Raw genomic sequence first — 21,809 nt, 5'->3', positions numbered from 1 at the left:
GTTTCCTATAATTTCGGGATTTGGTCTTATCATCTCTGATGGATAACTAAGGAAATTATATCTCCAACCTAAGACTTAGGAAACCCTAAGTCGTTTACTTATTCTTCAAGAAAATCTTCTTCTATAAAAGGAGGAAGACGGGGCTCACTTTGGGATATCATACAACAAATAAGCTCATCCGGCGTAAAGAGATTCACTCTACCTTTGGGGAATCGCCAACAAACAACCAAAAACACCCATCATTCTCTCTAAACCAAATCTCGGTTTGGTGCACAAACATTTGGCGCCATCCGTGGGACCCGAACCAGAATCAAGAACCCACGACAAATATCTTTGTGCACTCCCACCGCAGGAAATGGTGAAGAAGAACAAAAGCAGACCCCTAAAGGACAGGAGGGTAGCCCTGGCGATCAGCCAAGGAACCACCAGTCCCCTGGATCCGAGTCGGATCGAGACAGAAGGTTTCTACTTCCCTCCCTTGGGAAAAGATAAACCATCCAACAACCCTCTCGTTATTCAAACCACGGTGTTCAACATCGAAGTGAGAAGGGTCTACTTAGACAGCGGAAGTGAGTGTGGCGTAATCTTTGGGCACTGCTTTCTCAAACTCCCAGACGCCCTGCGAGCCCGAAAAATAGACCCCCGGGGCCCATTAATTGGCTTCTCGGGAGAGCACGCATGGCTGTTGGGGGAAATCGACTTGGACATCACCATCAGCGACGGAATACATGAAAGAACCGAAACCCTGAATTTTTCGATAGTACGCTCCCCATCACCCTATAATATTCTCCTAGGGAGAACCGCAATGCAAAATCTGGAGATAGTGCCCTCAGTAATTCACAGGCTCATAAAGTTCCAATCCGAGACAGGGATAGGAACGTTCCCTTCTACCTGCGAGGCATCTAAACAAGTAAGTGACGTAAAAAGGGGCGATGACGGAAGTCCGCCCGCCCTGAAGGATACGCAAGGAGAGGAAAATACGATGAAAGTCATGATCAACCCTGATTACCCTGACCAAACAATCTCTATTGGTGTGCACCTCTCGGATGGATGCAAACACAAGCTCCGAAAACTGCTGCAGGAAAACATGGACATTTTCGCCTGAAATACGAAGATATGACCAGAGTACCTCGGATCCTCAAATTAGAAGGCAAGCCCTTCGTGACGGAGCATCGCCTGAACGAGCGAAAACATGTAGAACCAGTCCACCAGAAAAAATGCAGCCTCTCCGCGGACAGGGACGAAGCTGCCAGAAAGGAGGTAGAGGAGCTGTTGCGAGCCGACATAATAAGGGAGTGAACCTACCCAAAATGGATCGCTAACTCCGTAATGGTAAGAAAAGGGGACGGGGGATGGCGGATGTGTGTCGATTTCACGAACATAAACCAAGGCTTGCCCCAAAGACTGTTATCCCCTGCCGGAAATTGATTGGAAGGTGGAGTCGCTGATGGAACATATAAAAGGTACCACCAAATACAAATGGCGGAAGAAGATGAAGATAAGACAACATTTTACACGAGTAGGGGGACCTACTGTTATAAAAAGATGTCGTTTGGTTTGAAGAATGCAGGGGCAACGTATCAACGATTGGTCGATAAAGCCTTTGCAACACAAATAGGGAGGAACCTGGAAGCATATGTGGATGATATGGTCGTCAAAAGCAGAGACGAGGAAAGCCTCATGGAAGATGTACTCGAGACCTTCGGGAACCTCCGCAGGATAAACATGAAGCTGAACCCTAAAAAATGCTCCTTCGGTGTAGAAGAAGGCAAGTTTTTAGGATATTACATCAGCAACATAGGGATCCATGCAAACCCCTCGAAGATAAATAAATTAAAGCAGATCCCAGCGCCGAAAACAATTAAGGAGGCCCAAAGCTTAAACGGAAAACTCACCGCACTCAGTCGCTTTCTTTCCAGAGGCGCAGACAGGCAGCTCCCCTTCTTTAAGATACTAAAGGGTTACGCCAGCAACAAGGACTTTAAGTGGACGGACAAAGCAAACAAAGCGCTGGCACAAATGAAAGAATATATCGCAGATCTGCTAACACTTACGGCCCCGAGGTCAAAAGAAACTCTCTTCGTATATCTAGCAGCATCGGCTGAATGTGTAAGTGCAGTGCTATTGGCGGAAAGGGATAGACATCAAGTCCCGATCTATTTCGTAAGCAGGGTTCTACAAGGCGCAGAAGCCAACTACCCAGAGCTAGAAAAGCATACCCTAGCGTTAGTTCATGCAGCACGTAGGTTACGAAGATACTTCCAGGCGCACCCTATCGTTGTTCTGTCCGATAAACCGATAAAACAAATACTGGTGAAGCCGGAAAAATCAGGACGGGTAGCTAAGTGTAACATCGAGTTGGGAGAACATGACATAGAATTTAGAGCGAGGAATGCTGTTAAAGGACAGGTGCTGGCTGACTTCATTACCAAAGTCCATGAGGAAAAGAACTCCATGATGCATTCTGTATCATTGGAGGTGATGAAAAAGCGTCGAATATGACACCTGGAAGTTGTACACTGACGGGGCCGCCAGTTCAGACGGCTGCGGGGCGGGCCTCATGTTAATTAGCCCAGAGGACAAAGAATTCACTTATGCGCTGAGGTTTGAATTCGAAGTAACCAACAACGAGGCCGAATACGAAGCATTGCTGGCAGGGTTGCGAATGGCCAGGGACATGAAAATCCGCAATATCCATGCATACGTTGACTCCCAATTAGTGGCGTGTCAAGTGAAAGGGGAGTACGATGCAAAGCAGGGAACAACAAAGTTATACCTACAAAAGGTGCAGGAATTGATAGAATGCTTCAGTCATTTTGAGATAGAACACATTCGAAGAAACCAGAACAAAAAAGCAGATGCCTTGAGTAAGTTAGCTTCGCTCACATTTGGACATTTGGGAAAACAAGTACTGATAGAAGTCCTGAAGGAAAGATCAATAGAAGGAAAACAGGTCTCGGACCTCGTAGAGGAAGAAGGAAAAAATTGGATGACCCCCATCTACGAATTCTTGCTAAGCGGAATACTCCCAGCCGATAAAGACGAAGCCCGGAAAATTAGAGTTAAAGCTCTACAATACAAAAACCTAGATAAGAAATTATACAAGAAAGGCTTCGTCACGTCGTGGCTTCGCTGTGTAAGGCCTAAACAAGCGGAGATGATAATCAGAGAAATACACGAGGGAATTTGCGGATCCCATTCACGGGCAAGGTCTGTCGCGACAAAGGCCATGAGGCTAGGATATTTTTGGCCAACTATGCACCAAGACTTCACAGCGTTACTGAAGAATTGTGAGGCGTGCCAGCTGCGAGCCAATGTCTCGAGACAACCAAAGAATGACATGACCTCAGTTATCTCGGCTTGGCCGTTCATATAATAGGGAATCGACCTTGTAGGACCACTCCCCGAAGCGCAGAACAAGAAAAGATTCCTGGAGGTTGCAATTGACTATTTTACAAAATGGGTCGAAGCGAAGCCACTCGCCTCAACAAATGGGGACCAAATGAAAAAATTTGTGTGGGAAGATATTATATGCAGATTCGGGATACCACAAGTGATAATATCTAATAATGGACCCCAATTTGCAAAAGGAGTTTTCCCTGAGTTCTGTAAGCAGTTACAAATTAAGCAATCTTTCGCATCAGTCTACCACCCCCAAGGAAATGGACAAGTAGAGGCGACCAACAAGGAAATAATTAAGGGGATAGAGAAGCGTTTGGGACGGAGCCATAAAGGGTGGGTAGACGAATTGCCTTTGGTGCTTTGGGCTAATAGGACAACACCAAAAAGGAGCAACGGAGAAACCCCATTTAGCCTGGCATTTGGAACGGAAGCCGTAGCTCTGGCAGAGTTCCAAGTCTCGACTCATCGAACGTTAGACACAGAAGGAAACGATAAGGAACTACGAGTAGATTTGGACTTGCTCGAAGAACGAAGGGAGATAGCAGCCATCTAAGAAGCTGCTTTCAAAAAGAAAATAGAAGGATACTACAACAAAAGAGTGAACCCCACAAGTTTCAAGACCGGAGACTACGTGCTACGATTAAATAGTGCTAGTGAAAAGGAGTATAAGGGAAAATTAGGGCCAACGTGGGAAGGTCCATACCGAGTACAGACGTCCTTCGGAAATGGGGCATACAAGCTCGAAACACCTGAAGGAACTCCGGTCGATTGAACATGGAATAGTTCGAATTTACAAAAATTTTACTGCTAAGTTTTCCTCTCTGCATTGATATTTTTTATATTAAGAATTTCAAAGCATGCTGAATTACTACAATTGACGAAAATAATCTTTCAAAACAAGATATGCAAGGCTACGAGCCTAAAAATTTAAAGCCCTAAAAGGGGCAGACCACACAAAAAGGCTAATCGCCTCAAAACAAGAATTTCAAGAAAGGACCTTTTGATCGATGTACGAAAATAGCAATATAACCTTTAAAAGTTTTACTTTTTAGCAATGAACTCTAATTTATTGTCAGATTACTCCAACACCTCATCGCTGATGACGTACCCTCTCAGCAATACGAAGATTTTGTCACACGAAGGAACAAGTAATGCGAAGGCTGTCCGCAACGAAGGCTTCCACAGTAAGGTAAAAAGGATAAGGATTGTTTCCTATAATTTCGGGATTTGGTCTTATCATCTCCGATGGATAACTAAGGAAATTATATCTCCAACCTAAGACTTAGGAAACCCTAAGTCGTTTACTTATTCTTCAAGAAAATCTTCTTCTATAAAAGGAGGAAGACGGGGCTCACTTTAGGATATCATACAACAAATAAGCTCATCCGGCGTAAAGAGATTCACTCTACCTTCGGGGAATCGCCAACAAACAACCAAAAACACCCATCATTCTCCCTTCTAAACCTAATCTCGGTTTGGTGCACAAACAATCGCCGTTGGATGTGAAGATGATTTCTTATTCGATTTCTTCAACTAACTTAGAAACTGTCGACAGTTTGTTTTACCTCGAGCTAACCTCTGGACCTTCGCCATCTGGATCTATGTCATCTGTGGACAAACTCTTCTTAAACGGCCCAAATCCGACCTAAACTCTCATCTCACCTTGAACATCCTCAGGATATTTCTCCGACGAAAACGAAGTCGTTTTGGTATTTGATTTTAGAGATTTTAAATCTCGAGAAAGACAAAGAAGAGATAGATCTATATCTCCTTTATGATTTTCATACACAACTTCTTTTCTTTTCTTTTTTTGAAAAGTTCATACACAACTTCTCAATGCTTATAAATGGAAGAGACACAACAAAAATCAATAAAAAGAAGCTGAAATTAGCTTCACAATAAAACGACGAGAAGAAATACCTTGCCGGAACTGAAACTGAAACGGAGCCATATTATTTTTTTCGGGGGAAATGACATGACTGATAAAAGTTAAATAGTACATAAATAAAGAGTAATGTCACGTCATTAAAAAAATGTCCACGTCACCATGTACACGTGTCAAATGTTGCTATTTCCGATAATAAATGAAAGTTCATTTCTAAAAAATAAAATTTTTAAAGGTCACTGTTATTTCCGTGAATTGGTCGAAATATGCTTTTTATTTTCTGCAGTTATCCCTATATTAATACATGGGGTTGTTATAGTACTCGTATATACATGCATAAATATATTTACATGAAAATTAAATCCCAATATTATAAAGTAACTCTCAATGTCGTCTTCCACAGGTTTTAGGTTTTAATACCGTCTTCGATGGTGTATGGAAGACTGAGACGTAGACAGTCTTACCCCTACCAAAGGTTCTATCAAAGGTAGAAAAAGACCTTCAGTCTTGTTGGGCATGAGGATCAAACTCATAACCTTTGTCTCCAGAGACAAAGGCTTCAACCACTGATCCAACCCAATTAGTTTTTTAATCCAAATAGTATATTACGTATTAATGGTTTTTTATAATTCATATTTTGATGATATATTTATCCAAATATATATAATCGATAATAAGAATATTTGAATAAATAACTATTTATTGGTCGACCGAGATATAAGTATAAAAGAATATTTGAATAACTATTTATTTAGTATACTTATTTTAATAAACTTCTATATATTGTATATGTTTTTAACCAAGCACATCAAAAATAGTAAAATACCCATTTTATTTCTTTAGTATTCTCTTTGCCTTTTCCATATCTATTGATTTAATTGAACCAAACACCCCTAAGTTTTTCCTAAATTCAAACTACGTTGAAAACTACCTCAAGTAGTTATGAACTTATGATTCAATAGCTATGGAAAATCATAAGTTTTTATTTGCACGTTACCAGCGTAATGCGGCGATTATTGTAGAAACGACGGTATGTGGTGGTGGGGGCCACTTTTGGTGATAGATGAGGCGTAAAAATATTTTAAAAGTAATTGATGTAAATGACTAATAAAGATATTTTAATAGATAAATAATTGATACTGTAATTTAATCATTAATGTTAAAAGAGTAGTGTATTTAAAAATATTTTAATGGACGTTAAGTTAAAAATATTACAGATTTTTCAACCATTTCAAAAATAAATTATTATTTTTTTATAATATAGTATTGAAAATATAAATAGTATGTCCGAAAAACCTCAAGCTCAAGCTATATTACTATAAAGTACTCTTATTATAAATTACATGTTAAACATAAATATAAAACTAAGAAAAACAGTCATTAAAAGTTGACTCTTACAAGAATAAATCATTTTTCACATAACATAATCTAAGTTGCAAACTATTACAAAATTATAATGATGGCTTATAAACATTACTCATCATCACTCGATACTTACATTACTTAAAAAATAGATATGAACAATAAGTATCCTATTAGGCATAAATCATAAATATACCAAAAATGAAGCCAAATCAATTCAAATATTTATACGAAAAAAAAAATAAAATATATTTTGGTTACACTATTCAACAAAAAATAACAACAATTATAATTATAATAAAATAATCAAAATCATGAAATGAGGAGAAGATACCAAAGTATACTATACGCAAAATCAATCATGTGACGAAGTCAAGGGACAACGGTCATCATCGAAATAATCAACGGATGAGATTCGCCCTTCCAAAATCAGCTAATTTCCGAGATCTATTCGCACAAAATGATTTTGTATTTGATAAGTGCGGCTTTACCGGAGCTCTGATTTCGCCGGAAAAACCGCCGTCAGGTTGTAATCCTTTGTTATTCCTTTGCCTGTTAGGACTAGCTCGAACTAACGGGCTTAAACAAAACGACAGATTCCGTACATGTCCTCCTCCGCCGCCGCGCTTCACCGCCGGCGTCCGCCGCGGCGTGTTTTTCCACGATTCCGTTGATTCATAACCGTTGACAGATTCCGTACATAGTTCGTCTTCATTATACTCAGATGTCCTCACCGGTGACATTCCTCGGTTGCCGCACTGCCGCCGAACACCGGTAACATTCGGATATACGGCGGCAGCGGTTTTTGTTTCATCGACGGAAGCTGTTTTTTTGCGGCGGTTACGTTTATTGTACATAATCGAGAACCACGACGCTGATGACGTGGCTTCATCTCCGTCGTCGGTTGGATCTACCGGATTCCGGTTTTTAGATCTGAATATATTAGGAAACGAAAAAAACCGAATAAAACTGCGTTTCTTATTAGAATGAACTGCGCCGGAGACGTCGCCGGCGGCTTTCACTGGATTGAGCTGCGGCGTTTGAAACGACAGTTGATCGGAGAACGTGTGGTGATGACGTGGCGCGTTTGGAGGATAACGGTTAGGATCAGATTTTCGGTGGCTGATGTAAGGAGAAACAGAATGATGATGAAACGACGTCGTATTATTAGTAGCTAATGAGGAGGATTGTTCTTGTGCAACAATGAGAATTAAAAGACGTTCACGGAGACAACACGCGCATACGCCAATTGCACTACTAACATCCGTGTAATGCTTTTTACACCTCATTTATTGCTAAAAAATATATTGATGAAAACAAAAGGTATTTTATATTATATAGATATAATAATCTATTCTGTATCGTTCCAATTTTATCGGATGTTTTCGAAGATACAAGTGTGTAGAGATTATCTTCTTTGTGTCGTTCCAAGTTTATCAGATGTTTCTGAGGATAAAATTATGAAGAGATTATCTTCTTTATATCGTTCCAATTCTATCCGATAATTATGGAGATACAAGTGTGTAGAGATTATAAGAAAGCTAGAGTGATTTTGTGTTTTCTGTTTTATGTATATATAGAAATAGATATATATATATATACAGAAGAAGATATACAGAGTTGGATATTAGAAGATGAAAGCTAGAAAATGGGAAGAATGTTTAGTTTGTTTATACAAAGGATGATGATGGTGTGTTTTTTGTGTGTGTGTTGTGTGTTTGTGTGTTGGAGAAAAGGGGTAGAGTTTACCTTTTGCCTTCTTGAGGTTATCATTTAAATAATACAGTAATAATAAAATAATATATATTGTTTTAAAAGGTATTTAAAAAGGTTGTGATTTGTCTTGGTCTTTGTTGTGATTGGATTTAATTCACATGTAATTTGGTTATATCTATCATTATTAAATGTGTACACTCTATAAATTTTGAATTCGTGGTGTTTTTTTAAAAGTTTTTTGTTATTCCAGTATCATTGGTGCAATTAAAAATTTAAAATAACAAAGGTTTCAGATTCGAATTCTTACAATTTCATATAATCATCATAATTGTATGTGAAACATTTATGTTTTCTATAATATAAATACACAACCAATTGTGAATCGATTGGAATGGCTAATTATTAACCTTTTGCCAATTGCAACAAAGACACAAACAATGGATTGGTAATTTCTTGTTTTTCCTTGATTGGTAGTTGGCTTATGTTATCAATGTTGCATTGTTGTCGTGAATTGTCGTAAATAAGATCTCGTGTTTCCATAATGAGACTTCCTTGCATACCATCATATAATACTACCGAATTATGGTAGCTAATTACTTGTTTCATTTCAAAAAAAGAAACGTCTAAGATTCACAAATAGTATATGTTATGAAACACCTACATTTTTTGTTTTAATAATGATTCATGAGATATATTCAAGGATTTTGTGTGTGGATATAGATATAAAATTTTAAATCCATAAGTTTCAAGAGAAACATTCTAAAAAGAGCACATATGAAGTCGTGACTCGTGTGCTAAACGTATAACTATTGCCATTGGATATACTCTTCCAATTATAATGCAGGGAGCTTAGAGGAACACAAAACACAATTTTTATTTTGGTAAGACTAATATAACATATATGTTCAACACAACTAAATCAACAACCCGATTTGATGAACGACTTTAGTTTACTCAACAACCCGGTTCTTTTTCAATTGATTCAACAAATGTTTTCGAATCAACAAATGGGTATGGGTACTTGAAAATTGCCACAAACAAGAAGGATATGGTGGCTCGTCTAGCCAACAAAACACTCCGGTGTCATTCTTTGAGCATCAAAGAGTTGTTGAGACTCCACCACCGACTAAGGATTCTCTCGATGAAATTGTTCAAGAGACACAACCACCACCACCACCGCAACCACGGGCGAAAGTTGTCCAATAAGCGTGGCCACCGGGGGTGGGAAATGAATTTATGTACGGCTTGGCTATCAGTGACTGAAGACCTGAAATATGGTATAATCTTTTTTATTAAACTGAACTTATTTATTTTATTTTTGAAAAAAATTGTTTTTTATAAAATTGTTTTTGTTTTCTTTAAAAAATACATTGTACGTGTTTTTTTTTGTTTAAAAAATACACTGTACATGTTTTTTTATTTAAAAAAATAGTTTTTATTATAATTTTTTATTAGAAAACACTGTTTTTTATTTATTTTTAAAAGAGTTTCGGTTTTTAAAATAATATATTTTTTATTATAAAATTATTTTGTTTTTTAAAAAAAAAAAACATTTTTTATTCAAAAACACTTGCAGATTTTTTCTTTATAAAAAAGTGCTTTTTTATTTTAAAAAACTGATTCCTTTTTTTTTATTATAAAAAAGATAGTTTTTTCTTTTTTTTTAAAAGTAGTTTTTTTTTTTCTTTTTTTTAAAAAAAAGAAAATTTTTTATTCATTATCTATAATACACTTGACACTCTTAATCCCTCCTCTTTGAGCGTAATCCACCCTCCTTATTAATTATCTATTTTTATAATATTCTACTTAATAAATGACCGACCTTATTATTAATTAAAAAACTTTTTTTGTACTTCAAAGTTTTCCAAAAATTATTATCTATATATACAACCTAGAAAAACTCTCACATATTTACGACAAAAAAAAAACCTACGGCAAAAAAAAAACCCCTTACGATCGACTAACAATTTTTTTTTCTTTATGTATACTTTGTTTATATTTAATCATTATTATTATTATTATTATTAGTATTAGTATTATTATTATTATTATTATTATTATTATTATTATTATTATTATTATTATTATTATTATTATAGTTAAACATTTAATTCTTATGTTATTGTCATTATTATCTCTTTTATTTTAGTTTGTTGTCCATTATAGGTGGCTTCTTCTTCAACAACAAAAAATAAGACTACATTAGTTCATCTTTTTGAAGATCTTAAGCCAACACATGTTAGCCATTATCTACAACTCCGTGTTGTGCATGTAAGGATTGTTTCGGAGTGGAATAACCTGAATAAAGTCAAAACATTTAAGATGGTTTTTGTTGGTGAATTTGTATGTATTTTTCAAATTATATATTTTGTTGCAAATTTTTTATTTAACTAAAGTTGAAAAAAAGAGGTAAACTGAAATCAATATTTATATGGAGTTAACTTTCATATGTTTCTTCTTTAACTTTCATATTGATTAAGTTGTGATATTGGATTGATTGTTGCTCGAATCATACTGTTACTATGTAAAGTTTTAAAAGTAATGACGACGACATTTTGTCAGCAAGTGATGCTGAAATGGATTTAGAATTTAATCCACATGATGAGGATTCTGACGAAACTGATGTTGATGAAGAAATGCTTGATAATGATGAAACCATTGATGAGGGTAAATGGAACTATTTAGATAAATCAGAAGATGATCCTACGTTTGATATCGATTATTCTGATAATAAGTATGATTCCGATATGTATGATCGACCTTCCCCGAAAGATTAGTTTATTGCGCATTACTTCTTCAACTTTTTGTCTTATTTAAATCGTTTTATGTTTATTTGTTACGTATTTTAGTTTTATTCGGTATCTATTTAATATACTTGAATTCCAATTTTATAGCTTTGATTAATATATTTAAAACTAACCGTCTATTAAACGAGCCTGAACACTAGTTTTACATATTACTTGTTTAACTTGATTTTTTTTTTTTTTGGCAAATTATCAAAAGAAAGGGGTTTATTGGTTACGAATAAGGGACGTTTTGGCGACGCTTGAAGGAAAGACGAAAGATTATCGTGACCCTGAGGTCGTGAGTGCCAAATGGAGAAAAATACGTCCAAAAATTCAAAATTTCAATCAAATCTATACTCGCACCGGTCATGCAAGTGGGGCAAATGATTTAGACCGTGTTAGAAAGGCTTTAGCCGAGTATCAAAGAACTTATAATAAAGCATTTGGGCATTTCCAAATTTGGGAAAAATTAAGACGAAGTTTGAAGTTCTATCTAGTAGTAAAAATCAATGTGAGGGGAAATCTCGGTCAACCCACGGCCAAAAGGTCTAAGTCGTCATCATCCGCCGATCCAACGACAAGTTAAGGGTCGGATGCTATAATCAACTTTGACCTTAACTCGTTTGAGGAGGAGGAGGGGGAGGATGAGGCGCCGACATTTCAAGAACGTCTTATTGGTAGGGACATGTCTAAGAGAGAAACGAGAGGGGAAGGCTCGTTGGGATCGACCGACAAGGGGAAGGGGAAAGGTAGGTATAATGAGATTTTTGAAGGAATAGCAGTTAAGTTAGACAAGTTGTTTGATATGAGCTCGAAAAAAGTTGAATTGAAGGAAAAGAAACTTAAGGCAATTAAAGAAAATAACGATTGGAAAGTGTTGAGTACCGATTATTCCAACCTAGCTGAACCATAGAGAACAATCATGCAATGTACAAACAAGAACTTCGTCAGAAATGTACGATTTAGTTTTATGTTTTCTTGTGTTTTATGTTTAATTGTTTTTTTTGATGTACTTTTATTTTATGTTTAATTAGTTGTAATTTTGTTTATGTTTAAATGTTTTATTTTATCTTTTAAATATGTGTATATGTTTTATATATATAAATATATTACTTTCAGTTATATATAATACTTTTAATTAATAACAAAGTTTTAAATATATTAAAAAATAAAATCAATCATTAGAAGTAGGCACAAGTCATCCGAGTTTTTATCCAAAATGGTACCGTTGAAAAATATATTTATTAAAATGGTATAGTTTAAAAAGTATTTACCAAAATAGTGTTTTTTATAATAATATTTACTAAAATGGTATTGTTATCAATTTTGTAGCATTTTGACTTAAAAGTAGATTGTATTTGTTTTATCAACTCTACTAAACTATTAAAACTTAAAAACTAAATTAATTAAGGTACAACTAAAACACAATATGTATTATTCGGAGAAAATAGAGTTTATTAGTTTAGAAAATTGAAAACAAAAACACTCAAATCAGTCAAATATAAGATACGATAAATGATTGAAAGCTTGATCCATAAAGAGGAACATAAATTCTTAATACAAAATACTACATAAAAGGAAAGGTTAACATAGAAGCAAAGTCATGTTGCCTCCTTCCATTGATAAACACTCCTAAAACTGTAAAGTTATCCATTTACATAATATTATTTTTATATTAGACTATAAATTATTATATACATCAATAGATATATAACTAAAAAAGGTATCATTGCAAAATAATCGTCCCCACAAACTGAGATCTCTTAAACACCAATTTGTACTAATGATATATTGCATGCTCTTAAGAATCTGCACAAATTTGTAAAAACACAGGTGCTTAATAGAAGATCAGGAAACAGAACATTAAACTCTACATAATTTAAACTTTTGGTTTTAAGTTTTTAAGTTTTAATAGTTTAGTAGAGTAGATAAAACAAGTACAATCTAGTTTTTAGTCAAAATGTTACAAATTTGATAAAAACACAATTTGGGTAAATATTGTTATAAAAAAAAATACCATTTTAGTAAATATTTTTGAAACTACACCATTTTGGTAAATATATTTTCTAACTACACCATTTTACTTTAGGAGCTTTTAGTTTAAAATAAAAAGTTAAAGCTTATGAAAATGTCTTAAAAAGTTTGTGCCAAACATAACCATGATAATGATTCATGATAAATTTATATTAAAGAAAAAACTAGCTAAAGATAGTTATCCTAATCAAGCAGCATGTCCTTGATTCAATTAACTTAAACGATCAATAAATAACATTATTATAATGTTACTAACGTTTTAATTCAATGTACTCATATTAGTTTTGGTAATGTATAACTTTATGACAATTTTCATACCTATTTCCTTTTTATCATGTTTTGCTTTGTAATTATCATAGCATCAATTTAAATACTTCATGGGTGATCTATTATCTCATTGTTAAACTTTTTGCTCTTTAAAATGAAAAGAAGAACATTGTGTGAATTATAAAAGCATTACTGGAGAAAATAGCGCGCATGAAGATTTTGTATATGTGAGTGTTGAGAGGAGAGATGACGCAAGACTTGCGTCATCTGACATGTGAGTGTTGGGAGGAGTGGATGACTTGCGTCATATAACATGTGAGGTAAAAAGAATTGCCCCAAAAAAAAGATGAAAATAGGTGAGTTTTTAAGGGGATGAGCTTTAGCTTTTATTTTAAAAAAAACTTCAAAATGAAACGCTACTTGAAGTAATGTGTCAGGAGCTTTAACCTTTTAATCTTTAAAATCTACATAAATATTGTTCAAAAAAAAAATATCTACATAAATACCTCTTAAAGTTGCAGTCACAACAACCATACAAAATACTTAAAAAAAATAAAAGATACAACTTACAGCTTCAAGTAAAAGATACAGCTACTTTTGTCAAACATATCATCATCATTTTGTTAGTGGTTTATTTATAACTTTAATTTAATTCCTTATGATTATATGTGACATTGTGACTCATTAAGCAACATACTTTTTACTATTTAATTGACAGTGTTGTAAACTCGGTCACCAATATTTGAACACCAACCGATGCAATTTACCCATACCCGAACTCAAAACTCGATCAACATCGGCCAAAACAAGTTAACGATAATTATGATCTGAATACTCTCAAAATACTCCTTATTAATCTGTATACTCGTTCCAAGAACATAGCCAATCCGACAACGAGTAGCGTTTTGCAACCTCGATTTTTTACAAATAATAAAATCCCCCAAGAAGCTCCTACCAAAATTCCAAACCATATATTGGATTTGTGTTGTATTTGTATGGGCATTTAATTGCAAAAGAACTTTTCAACCACTAGTTGAAATTTTGAAAAAAGATTGTGTACCAAGTCAGCTTAACGATCTAGAAGGATACAGAAATAAACATGCAAATATATAGATGGATTTAGAATAAAACAAGAATACTAACATCTTATGTGACATAAGAAAAAAAGTCAAATCTTCTTGAGTCAACAAACCAAAGAAGGAGGTGTGTCATGTCGTCTACCTCTAATGGGTTTTTAATTTTAGACAAAACATCTACATTGGACACGATTTCTTCATCTACTAAAAGTGTGTGTGATAATGCAAGAGTTTTCGAAAATTTTAAATTCATCGTAAAATAAATTTAGAAATAGTATTGTAAACTTTAATTAGTACATGAAACAGATGGCGTGAATAAATTCATCGGAAAATCTTTATTTATTATATATCTATATATTTTATATCAAATATATATCTCATTGGTAATTTGGTATTTTAATTAGTGATTTACCTAAATATATTTATTTTATTTAACTAAAATTTGTTTTTTTATTTATTTTTTTTTAACTCGACTGCACCAAACAACACAAACTCCAATCCCATACAAAATAATATCAAGTTTTGATCTTTTATTTAACTAATTCTTGGTCCAAGTATTTTTCTTATTCGATAAAAAAACAATTCTCTTTTTATGCTTTATATTAATAAATATTTACAACCTTTATTTTTTTAAAAACTTTTTTAAACAAACACACATCGGACGGGTAAAGGACCTAGTTTAATAACAAAAGAATATCAAGCCTAGTTCACATAAGTACATTAATAAAGAAATTATACGTGAAGTGAAGTGAATCATATTTTACCCTTGTCAAAATTAATTCTTGATGTCACTTTCCCCTTTTTTTATGACAAATATATTTGAATCTTTTTTAAAAGAACATGTTCTGTTCCACCAATAAAAGGAAAAATACCTAACAAAATATGTACGTGTGTGAATATAAGTGATTACTACGTGGTTTTCCTATTATCATATATGTATACACTTCTGTATTATATATAAGATTTTAAATTAAAAATATAAAATTTTAGTTAAATTGACCTAAAGAATTCTTCCCATTTTGCATCAGTAATTTTGTTTGTTAGACGTTAGATTGAACTATTTAAACAAAAGTAATGTACATCATTTTAATTCATCCTTCTAAACTTCCTTTTAAGCATAAGATGATGTTATCTGAAAAAATCAAATGATGTGATGAATGGAAGATAATTAGTGGAATATGATAAGAATATATATCTAAAAGAAAAATAATCATTTTTATACAAATTAAAATTACCCTCTCATATATCTATATCTATACTATATTATAAAGTAAATCCACTTTTCAACTTTCAATATTCAATTTCAATAATGTACACATGAAAATGCTTGACGTAACATACGTCAATGCCTACAACTTTCTCTCTCCTCCATAAATCATTTTATTTCTCTAATTTTTTTAAATTCTTTTATCTCAAAAACTGTACATCGATAAATTATAAAATTATATGGTTGTTCTTAAAATTTTATGGTCTTCCATTAGAGATGTTATTCGATGTACTTTTAACGAATTTTTAAATCTGAGGGCGGGGCCCATACGGCTAAGGCATTTGGCTATGACACTCTATGACATATTGACATATCACCTCCTATGACCTATCACTCTAACGATCTCACAGCCCCAACGCGCGAGTACTTGCTCTCGTATATTATCTATATCTATACTATATTATAAAGCAGATTCCTTCCAGATTTTCAACATTGAGTTGAAATTTTCAATATTGATTTTAAGTACATCCCCAACATACCCCTCTCATCTATTCTATATTTATCTAAAATAACCATAATACTCTGTCTCTCTCTTCAAATCTCAACCAATCATCTTTTTTCTCTCTCCTCCATAAATCATTTATTCCTCCAATTCATTTAAAATCTTTTATCTCAAAAATCGTACATCGATAAATTATAAAAATTGTATGGGTGTTCTTAAAATTTCATGCTCTTTTATTAGAGATGTCATTCGATATACTTTCGACAAATTTTTAAATCCGAGGGCGGGGCCCGTACGGCTAAGGCATTTGACTATCATACTCTATGACCTAGGTATCACCCCACCATCTCACCGCCACAACGCGCGGGTACTTGCTCTCATAAAGCAAAAACCAATGTCTAAATTTTAAGTTTCAATATTTACTTTCCCAAAATGTCCCCCTATCAATTCTATATTTACCTAAAATAATTATATTACTCTTTCTCTCTCCTCAACTCTCACTTCCAATTATCTTTTTTCTCTCTCCTCCATAAATCATTTATTCCTCCAATTCATTCAAAATTCTTTATCTCAAAAACCGTACATCGACAAATTATAAAAGTTATAAGGGTGATCTTGAAATTTCATGATCTTTCATTAGAGAGGTCATTCGATATACTTTCGATGAATTTTTAAATCCGATGACGGAGCCCGTAAGGCTAAGGGCGGAGCCCATTAGGTAGATCACCCCATCACCGCCACCGCCGCCACCGTCATTACATCACCAATCCACTATCACCTCCATCACCGTCGCAACGCGCGTGTACCTTTCTCACATTCTATAAAAAAAAATTAAATTAAATTTGACAATTGTATTGGTCATATTGGTGAGCAATTCAATGAGTACAATAGAAGTAATTGTTGCGATCTTTAATTATAATTTGGAGGTAGTTATAAAGTACTCATCTTTGCCCTATCATCAAAATCAAAACCATTACACCTAACTCATTATTGTTGTTCTTCACAATTCTAATTTTAGACATTAACAAACCAACTGTAGAATCTTCTAATACAATTGGGTAAGCAAAGAGTGATTCGTATTCAAGCTATACGGGTTAAAGATGTTAAGTAGTTTAACTTAAAATTTTAAAAACTGAAGCTAAACCGAAAGTGTTATGTTTTAGAGAAATTGTACTATATAAGTTTGTTAAGGGTACCATCTAAGTAACAATTTATATTGCCCTACCAAGAAAGACCGAAGATTTGGCGCTTCGCTTACTGGATGAAATTTTTAAAACTTGAATTTTGGTGTGCGTAAAATTCGTAAACTTCATTTAATGTATTTCAAATGTCGGTTGCTTACTTCACCAGATGCCGGTTCTAGATACGTATCACATAGATATATCTCAGGAAAAAAAAAAAAGATTTCTTGTAAGTGCTGTAATATTTGCAATCGATTATGTGAATTAATGAATAGATAATATATACTCGTAACTAATTAACATATAACACGTTCGGAGTATATGAAACTTTTAAGTTTAAACTTTAAAGTGTAACTACAAAATGGGCTGATGATTTACCCAAATTAAAATTAACTTGGTGGGCTTAGTATTTAAGTTGATGGGGGCCAAATCAGATCATAGTTGACAGGATTAATGGTTTAATTTGATGACTCATGTTATTTCCCTAATTTGGTTTAAAGTTGGGCCAGAAGGTAGATGGGCTTAGTTTATTTTGAATTTAAGTTTTTTGAAATTTATTTATACTCTTCTTGTTTATACTCCTTTATGAAAAAAACTCTCCTACTCCTCCTTAATTTAAAAAACCTGAAATGACATAGTTACCCTCCATCTTAATACATCATTGTTTTTATTTTATAGACTATGACTAAAATGCCCTTAAAAAACTTTAACCTCTATCTCTCTCTCACGCAGAAATACATAGCAAAAACCTTAACTCAAAATTTGTCTCCCTCATCCCCCTTTTCATATCCAACACAACAATTCATCACATCTCTGAGCACAATGAAAATACTTTTACGTTAATAAACACATCATCACCGTCGCCGTTACCGCCGTTGTATTGCTCTAGTTTCGAAATAATGGAGTTGATTTTATTCCCACTGATTTGGTTGTTACTTGTTACCGATTGCTTTAAATTTTCGCTTTCCTAAAAAGTTGTAAAGTCAAAATTCCTAAAACACTTTAGTGGCAAGTCAATGTAGAATTGTAGACAAGGACCGTGAACTGTGAATTTATATTTTAGCTCTTGAGTTTTCTTATGTTACACCAATACACCATGGAGTACACCGTCACCCAGAATAAAGTCTCACCCTAGGTAGGCTTAAAGGTCACCCAGGATATCACATAGCCTGGGGAACAGAAGATAAACATAAAAAGATACGATCATATCACTTCCTTAAATAAAGGAGATCGTTACTAAAGATAAAAGATGCGTGAGAGACTTATTCTCCACGAAAAAACAACTATAAAAGGGGGAAAACCCTAATCATTATCATGATGCCTACTACGGGAAAAACCCTAAAACACATACATGATCCACGGGAAAAACCCTAAGAGATCTAAACATAACTAAACTGGCGTACAAGGGAGGAAGACTCCTACCAACAGGGACCGCCGTCCAATCCATCAAACACCTCCAAATCTCTTGACCTAATCCATTGTACAAACAATTGGCGCCATCCTCGGGACAATCGCTACTCATCACCACAACCTGCATCAAAAAAGGTTAAAATCCAGAAAATTTTGCACCAAAAAAGGTCAAAATCCGGAAAATTTTTCTCACAAAAACGGTCAGATTCCCTGTTTCGATACTCAGATCTCGATAATGTATGCCGGCAAAGATCCTAATAAAGCAAGCATGAAACGAAAAGATCCAGAAGACTCGCAAATCCAGTCAAGAGATCTATGTTTTCCATCTTTGGGAGACAGAAAAGCCAGCAAAGATCCGTTAATAATACAAGCACAAATATTCGATATCTCAGTACGAAGAGTACATATCGATAATGGAAGTGAATGCGACATTATTTACGAACATTGCTTCCTGCAATTACCAGAAGCAATAAAGGCAAGAATGACAAACCCTACAGGCCCACTCGCAGGATTCGCCGGAAACCGCGTATGGCCCCTGGGGGAAATAGATCTCGATGTTACCCTGGGGAACCCTCCGTTTGCACAGACGGAAACCCTAGATTTCACTGTAGTACGAGCACACTCACCATACAACCTTCTCCTGGGAAGACCAGTTATACAATGAATGGAGATGGTACCTTCCATAGTCCACGCCATGGTACTATTCTAAACGAAATCAGACGTGGGAATGATAAAATCAAGTTATGATTAATTGATGGGTGTATGTTTTTTATTTATTTCTTAGTCTTTAAAATTTATGTTGTACAAGTAACTATCTAAACTAACACACACTTTAACGAGCAGCGAACCCGATCAGTTGAGTATAGCCTAGTGGTAAATTACAGGATCGTTCGCAGGGACGCGTTGCGTTACCTAATCTAGTAGTACGTGTAATTCTAGTTTGTTTGGGGGTTTGTCACTAACTCCTAATAAACTAATTTTTAGCAATTAAATAAGAAAATATAACCAAATGCTTTGTAGCAAAAGGCTACTCTGAAAGGACGAATATCAGTAATTAAATTAAAATACTTGTTTGACATCTCCGATCTCATAGTACGACCAAATACTATCCTACTGGTTTGTTAGCCTGCTGGAAACTTAATCACGGTTCAGATTCTCGTTAGATTCACTTTACCTAAGTAGTAGTGTTGTCGCTAGACTCACACTACCCTTTAAAACAAATTCTCGCTAGATTCATTGTTTTGAGTATTATGACCTAAAGTTTGTGTTACTAATTCATCTTTTGATTACCCGGCTCTTAAGCCATGAACAGATATAATTCCCTCCGGTGACCACAGTGCTCGTTTCCAAGTCAAAGGATCGCGTCTGGTATTGTTAAGCTTCATGTTCAATTCACCCTAGTTACTATGGTTCTGGATCCCTCGGTTACAAGTGAATCACTTTTTACTTCTAGTTATAGACCGACTAGTTGTTTTCTGTCCTAGCATATTAGTCCCAGTACATGATCATAGACAATCATCAGAATTAAACTAATATGTTCAGATATAAAACCAATAGCAACATGAATTACTAATAAACATGGATCTACGATAAACAGTAAAGCACACTCCAACAGAATCTAAACAAACACAGTAAAACAATAAGCGTCTACATGATCACATTGATCCAAACAAGTATTCAGCCTACTAGCCTAGCATTATTAAAGGAATAACAAAATCTGAGAATATAAAAGACATAGTTCAAAGACAAAGAGTAAATAAAGATGAAAGATCTAGACCAAGAGTGAAGATCGGAAGGTGTTTAGATGCTCCAAAACCTCCTTGGAATCTGCAATTTCGATCTAGGGTTATTCCTGGGCGGCTAGGGCTGCTGAATCGGCTCTCTCTTAGGGTTTTGAGGGTTAGTTCGTCTTAAATAGGTGTTTAAGTCGGTTACTGATCTGGGCCGACCAGCGGCGCTGGTGGGCCTGCCAGCGGCGCTGGCTAATGGGCTAGCGGCGCTGGTGATACTTCGAGCGGCCGCTGGTGAAGCTTCGAGCGGCGCTTGTGGTCTGGAGAGCGTTCGCTGGTGAGCACCAACGGCGCTGGGTATGTGTCCAGCGGCGCTGGTGGCTGCTGAATTGCACTTGAGTCTTCGTTTGGCTCCCGAACCACTTCCTTGTGTCTTGTAACTTCATAGGCTTCCTTCTTGAGTCAGTTGATGTCATTTACCCTCTCTCGCATCTTCCGGGAACCTGCACAAACATATCATTCATTAAGTATCGATAGTTCCGGAATATTAACTCATTTAAGCATAGAAATGAAGCCTTTCTTTAGGGGTTTTTATCACAAAATGGACGCTCATCATCAACCAACAAGCAAATTGTGAAAGGTATGGAAAAAAGGCTGGGACGTAGCCACAGTGGCTGGGTGGATGAACTACCACTGGTACTCTGGGCACATCGTACAACACCCAAGCAAAGCAATGGGGAAACCCCATTCTCCCTAGCCTTTGGATCAGAAGCAGTCTTACCTACGGAAATACAAGTCTCCACATGTCGAACGACAAACGTAAATGAAGGAGACAATAATACAGAAATGCGTATAAACCTCGACCTCTTAGAGGAAAGAAGGGAAATTGCTTCAATAAGAGAAGCTGCGTATAAACAAAGAATTGAGATATATTACAACAAAAAAGTTCACCTAGACAGCTTCAGTGTCGATGATTACATCCCCAGGCTTAATAGCGCAAGTCAGGTAGAATACCTGGGGAAAATGGGGCCAACGTGGGAAGGACCATACAAAGTCGATAAAGTCATCGGAAATGGTGCGTACAAGCTTTCAACGACAGATGGCAACCCCGTCGACAGGACATGGAACGCAACAAATCTGCGTAAGTTTTTTTGTTAAACAAATATATATATATATATCTAATATATATGTATATGCATAAATAAAAAGAGAAAAGGAGAGAAGATCTTCAACTCTTATGTGCAAATAAAT

At 35.1% G+C, this 21,809-nt stretch overlaps 1 protein-coding gene across 1 annotated transcript; it reads right to left on the bottom strand.

The window, feature by feature from the left end:
- Positions 1–7,050: 7,050 nt before the first annotated feature.
- On the bottom strand, positions 7,051–7,938 carry LOC122583419. Its single transcript, XM_043755824.1, has one exon. It carries the CDS (start codon positions 7,936–7,938, stop codon positions 7,051–7,053), a length of 888 nt encoding a protein of 295 aa, XP_043611759.1.
- Positions 7,939–21,809: the final 13,871 nt, after the last annotated feature.

Source organism: Erigeron canadensis, chromosome 9 (assembly GCF_010389155.1).
Source record: "Erigeron canadensis isolate Cc75 chromosome 9, C_canadensis_v1, whole genome shotgun sequence".
NCBI lineage: Eukaryota > Viridiplantae > Streptophyta > Magnoliopsida > Asterales > Asteraceae > Erigeron > Erigeron canadensis.
The sequence above is the reverse complement of the archived record's forward strand: the minus strand, read 5'-3'. Positions and strand labels throughout refer to the sequence as shown.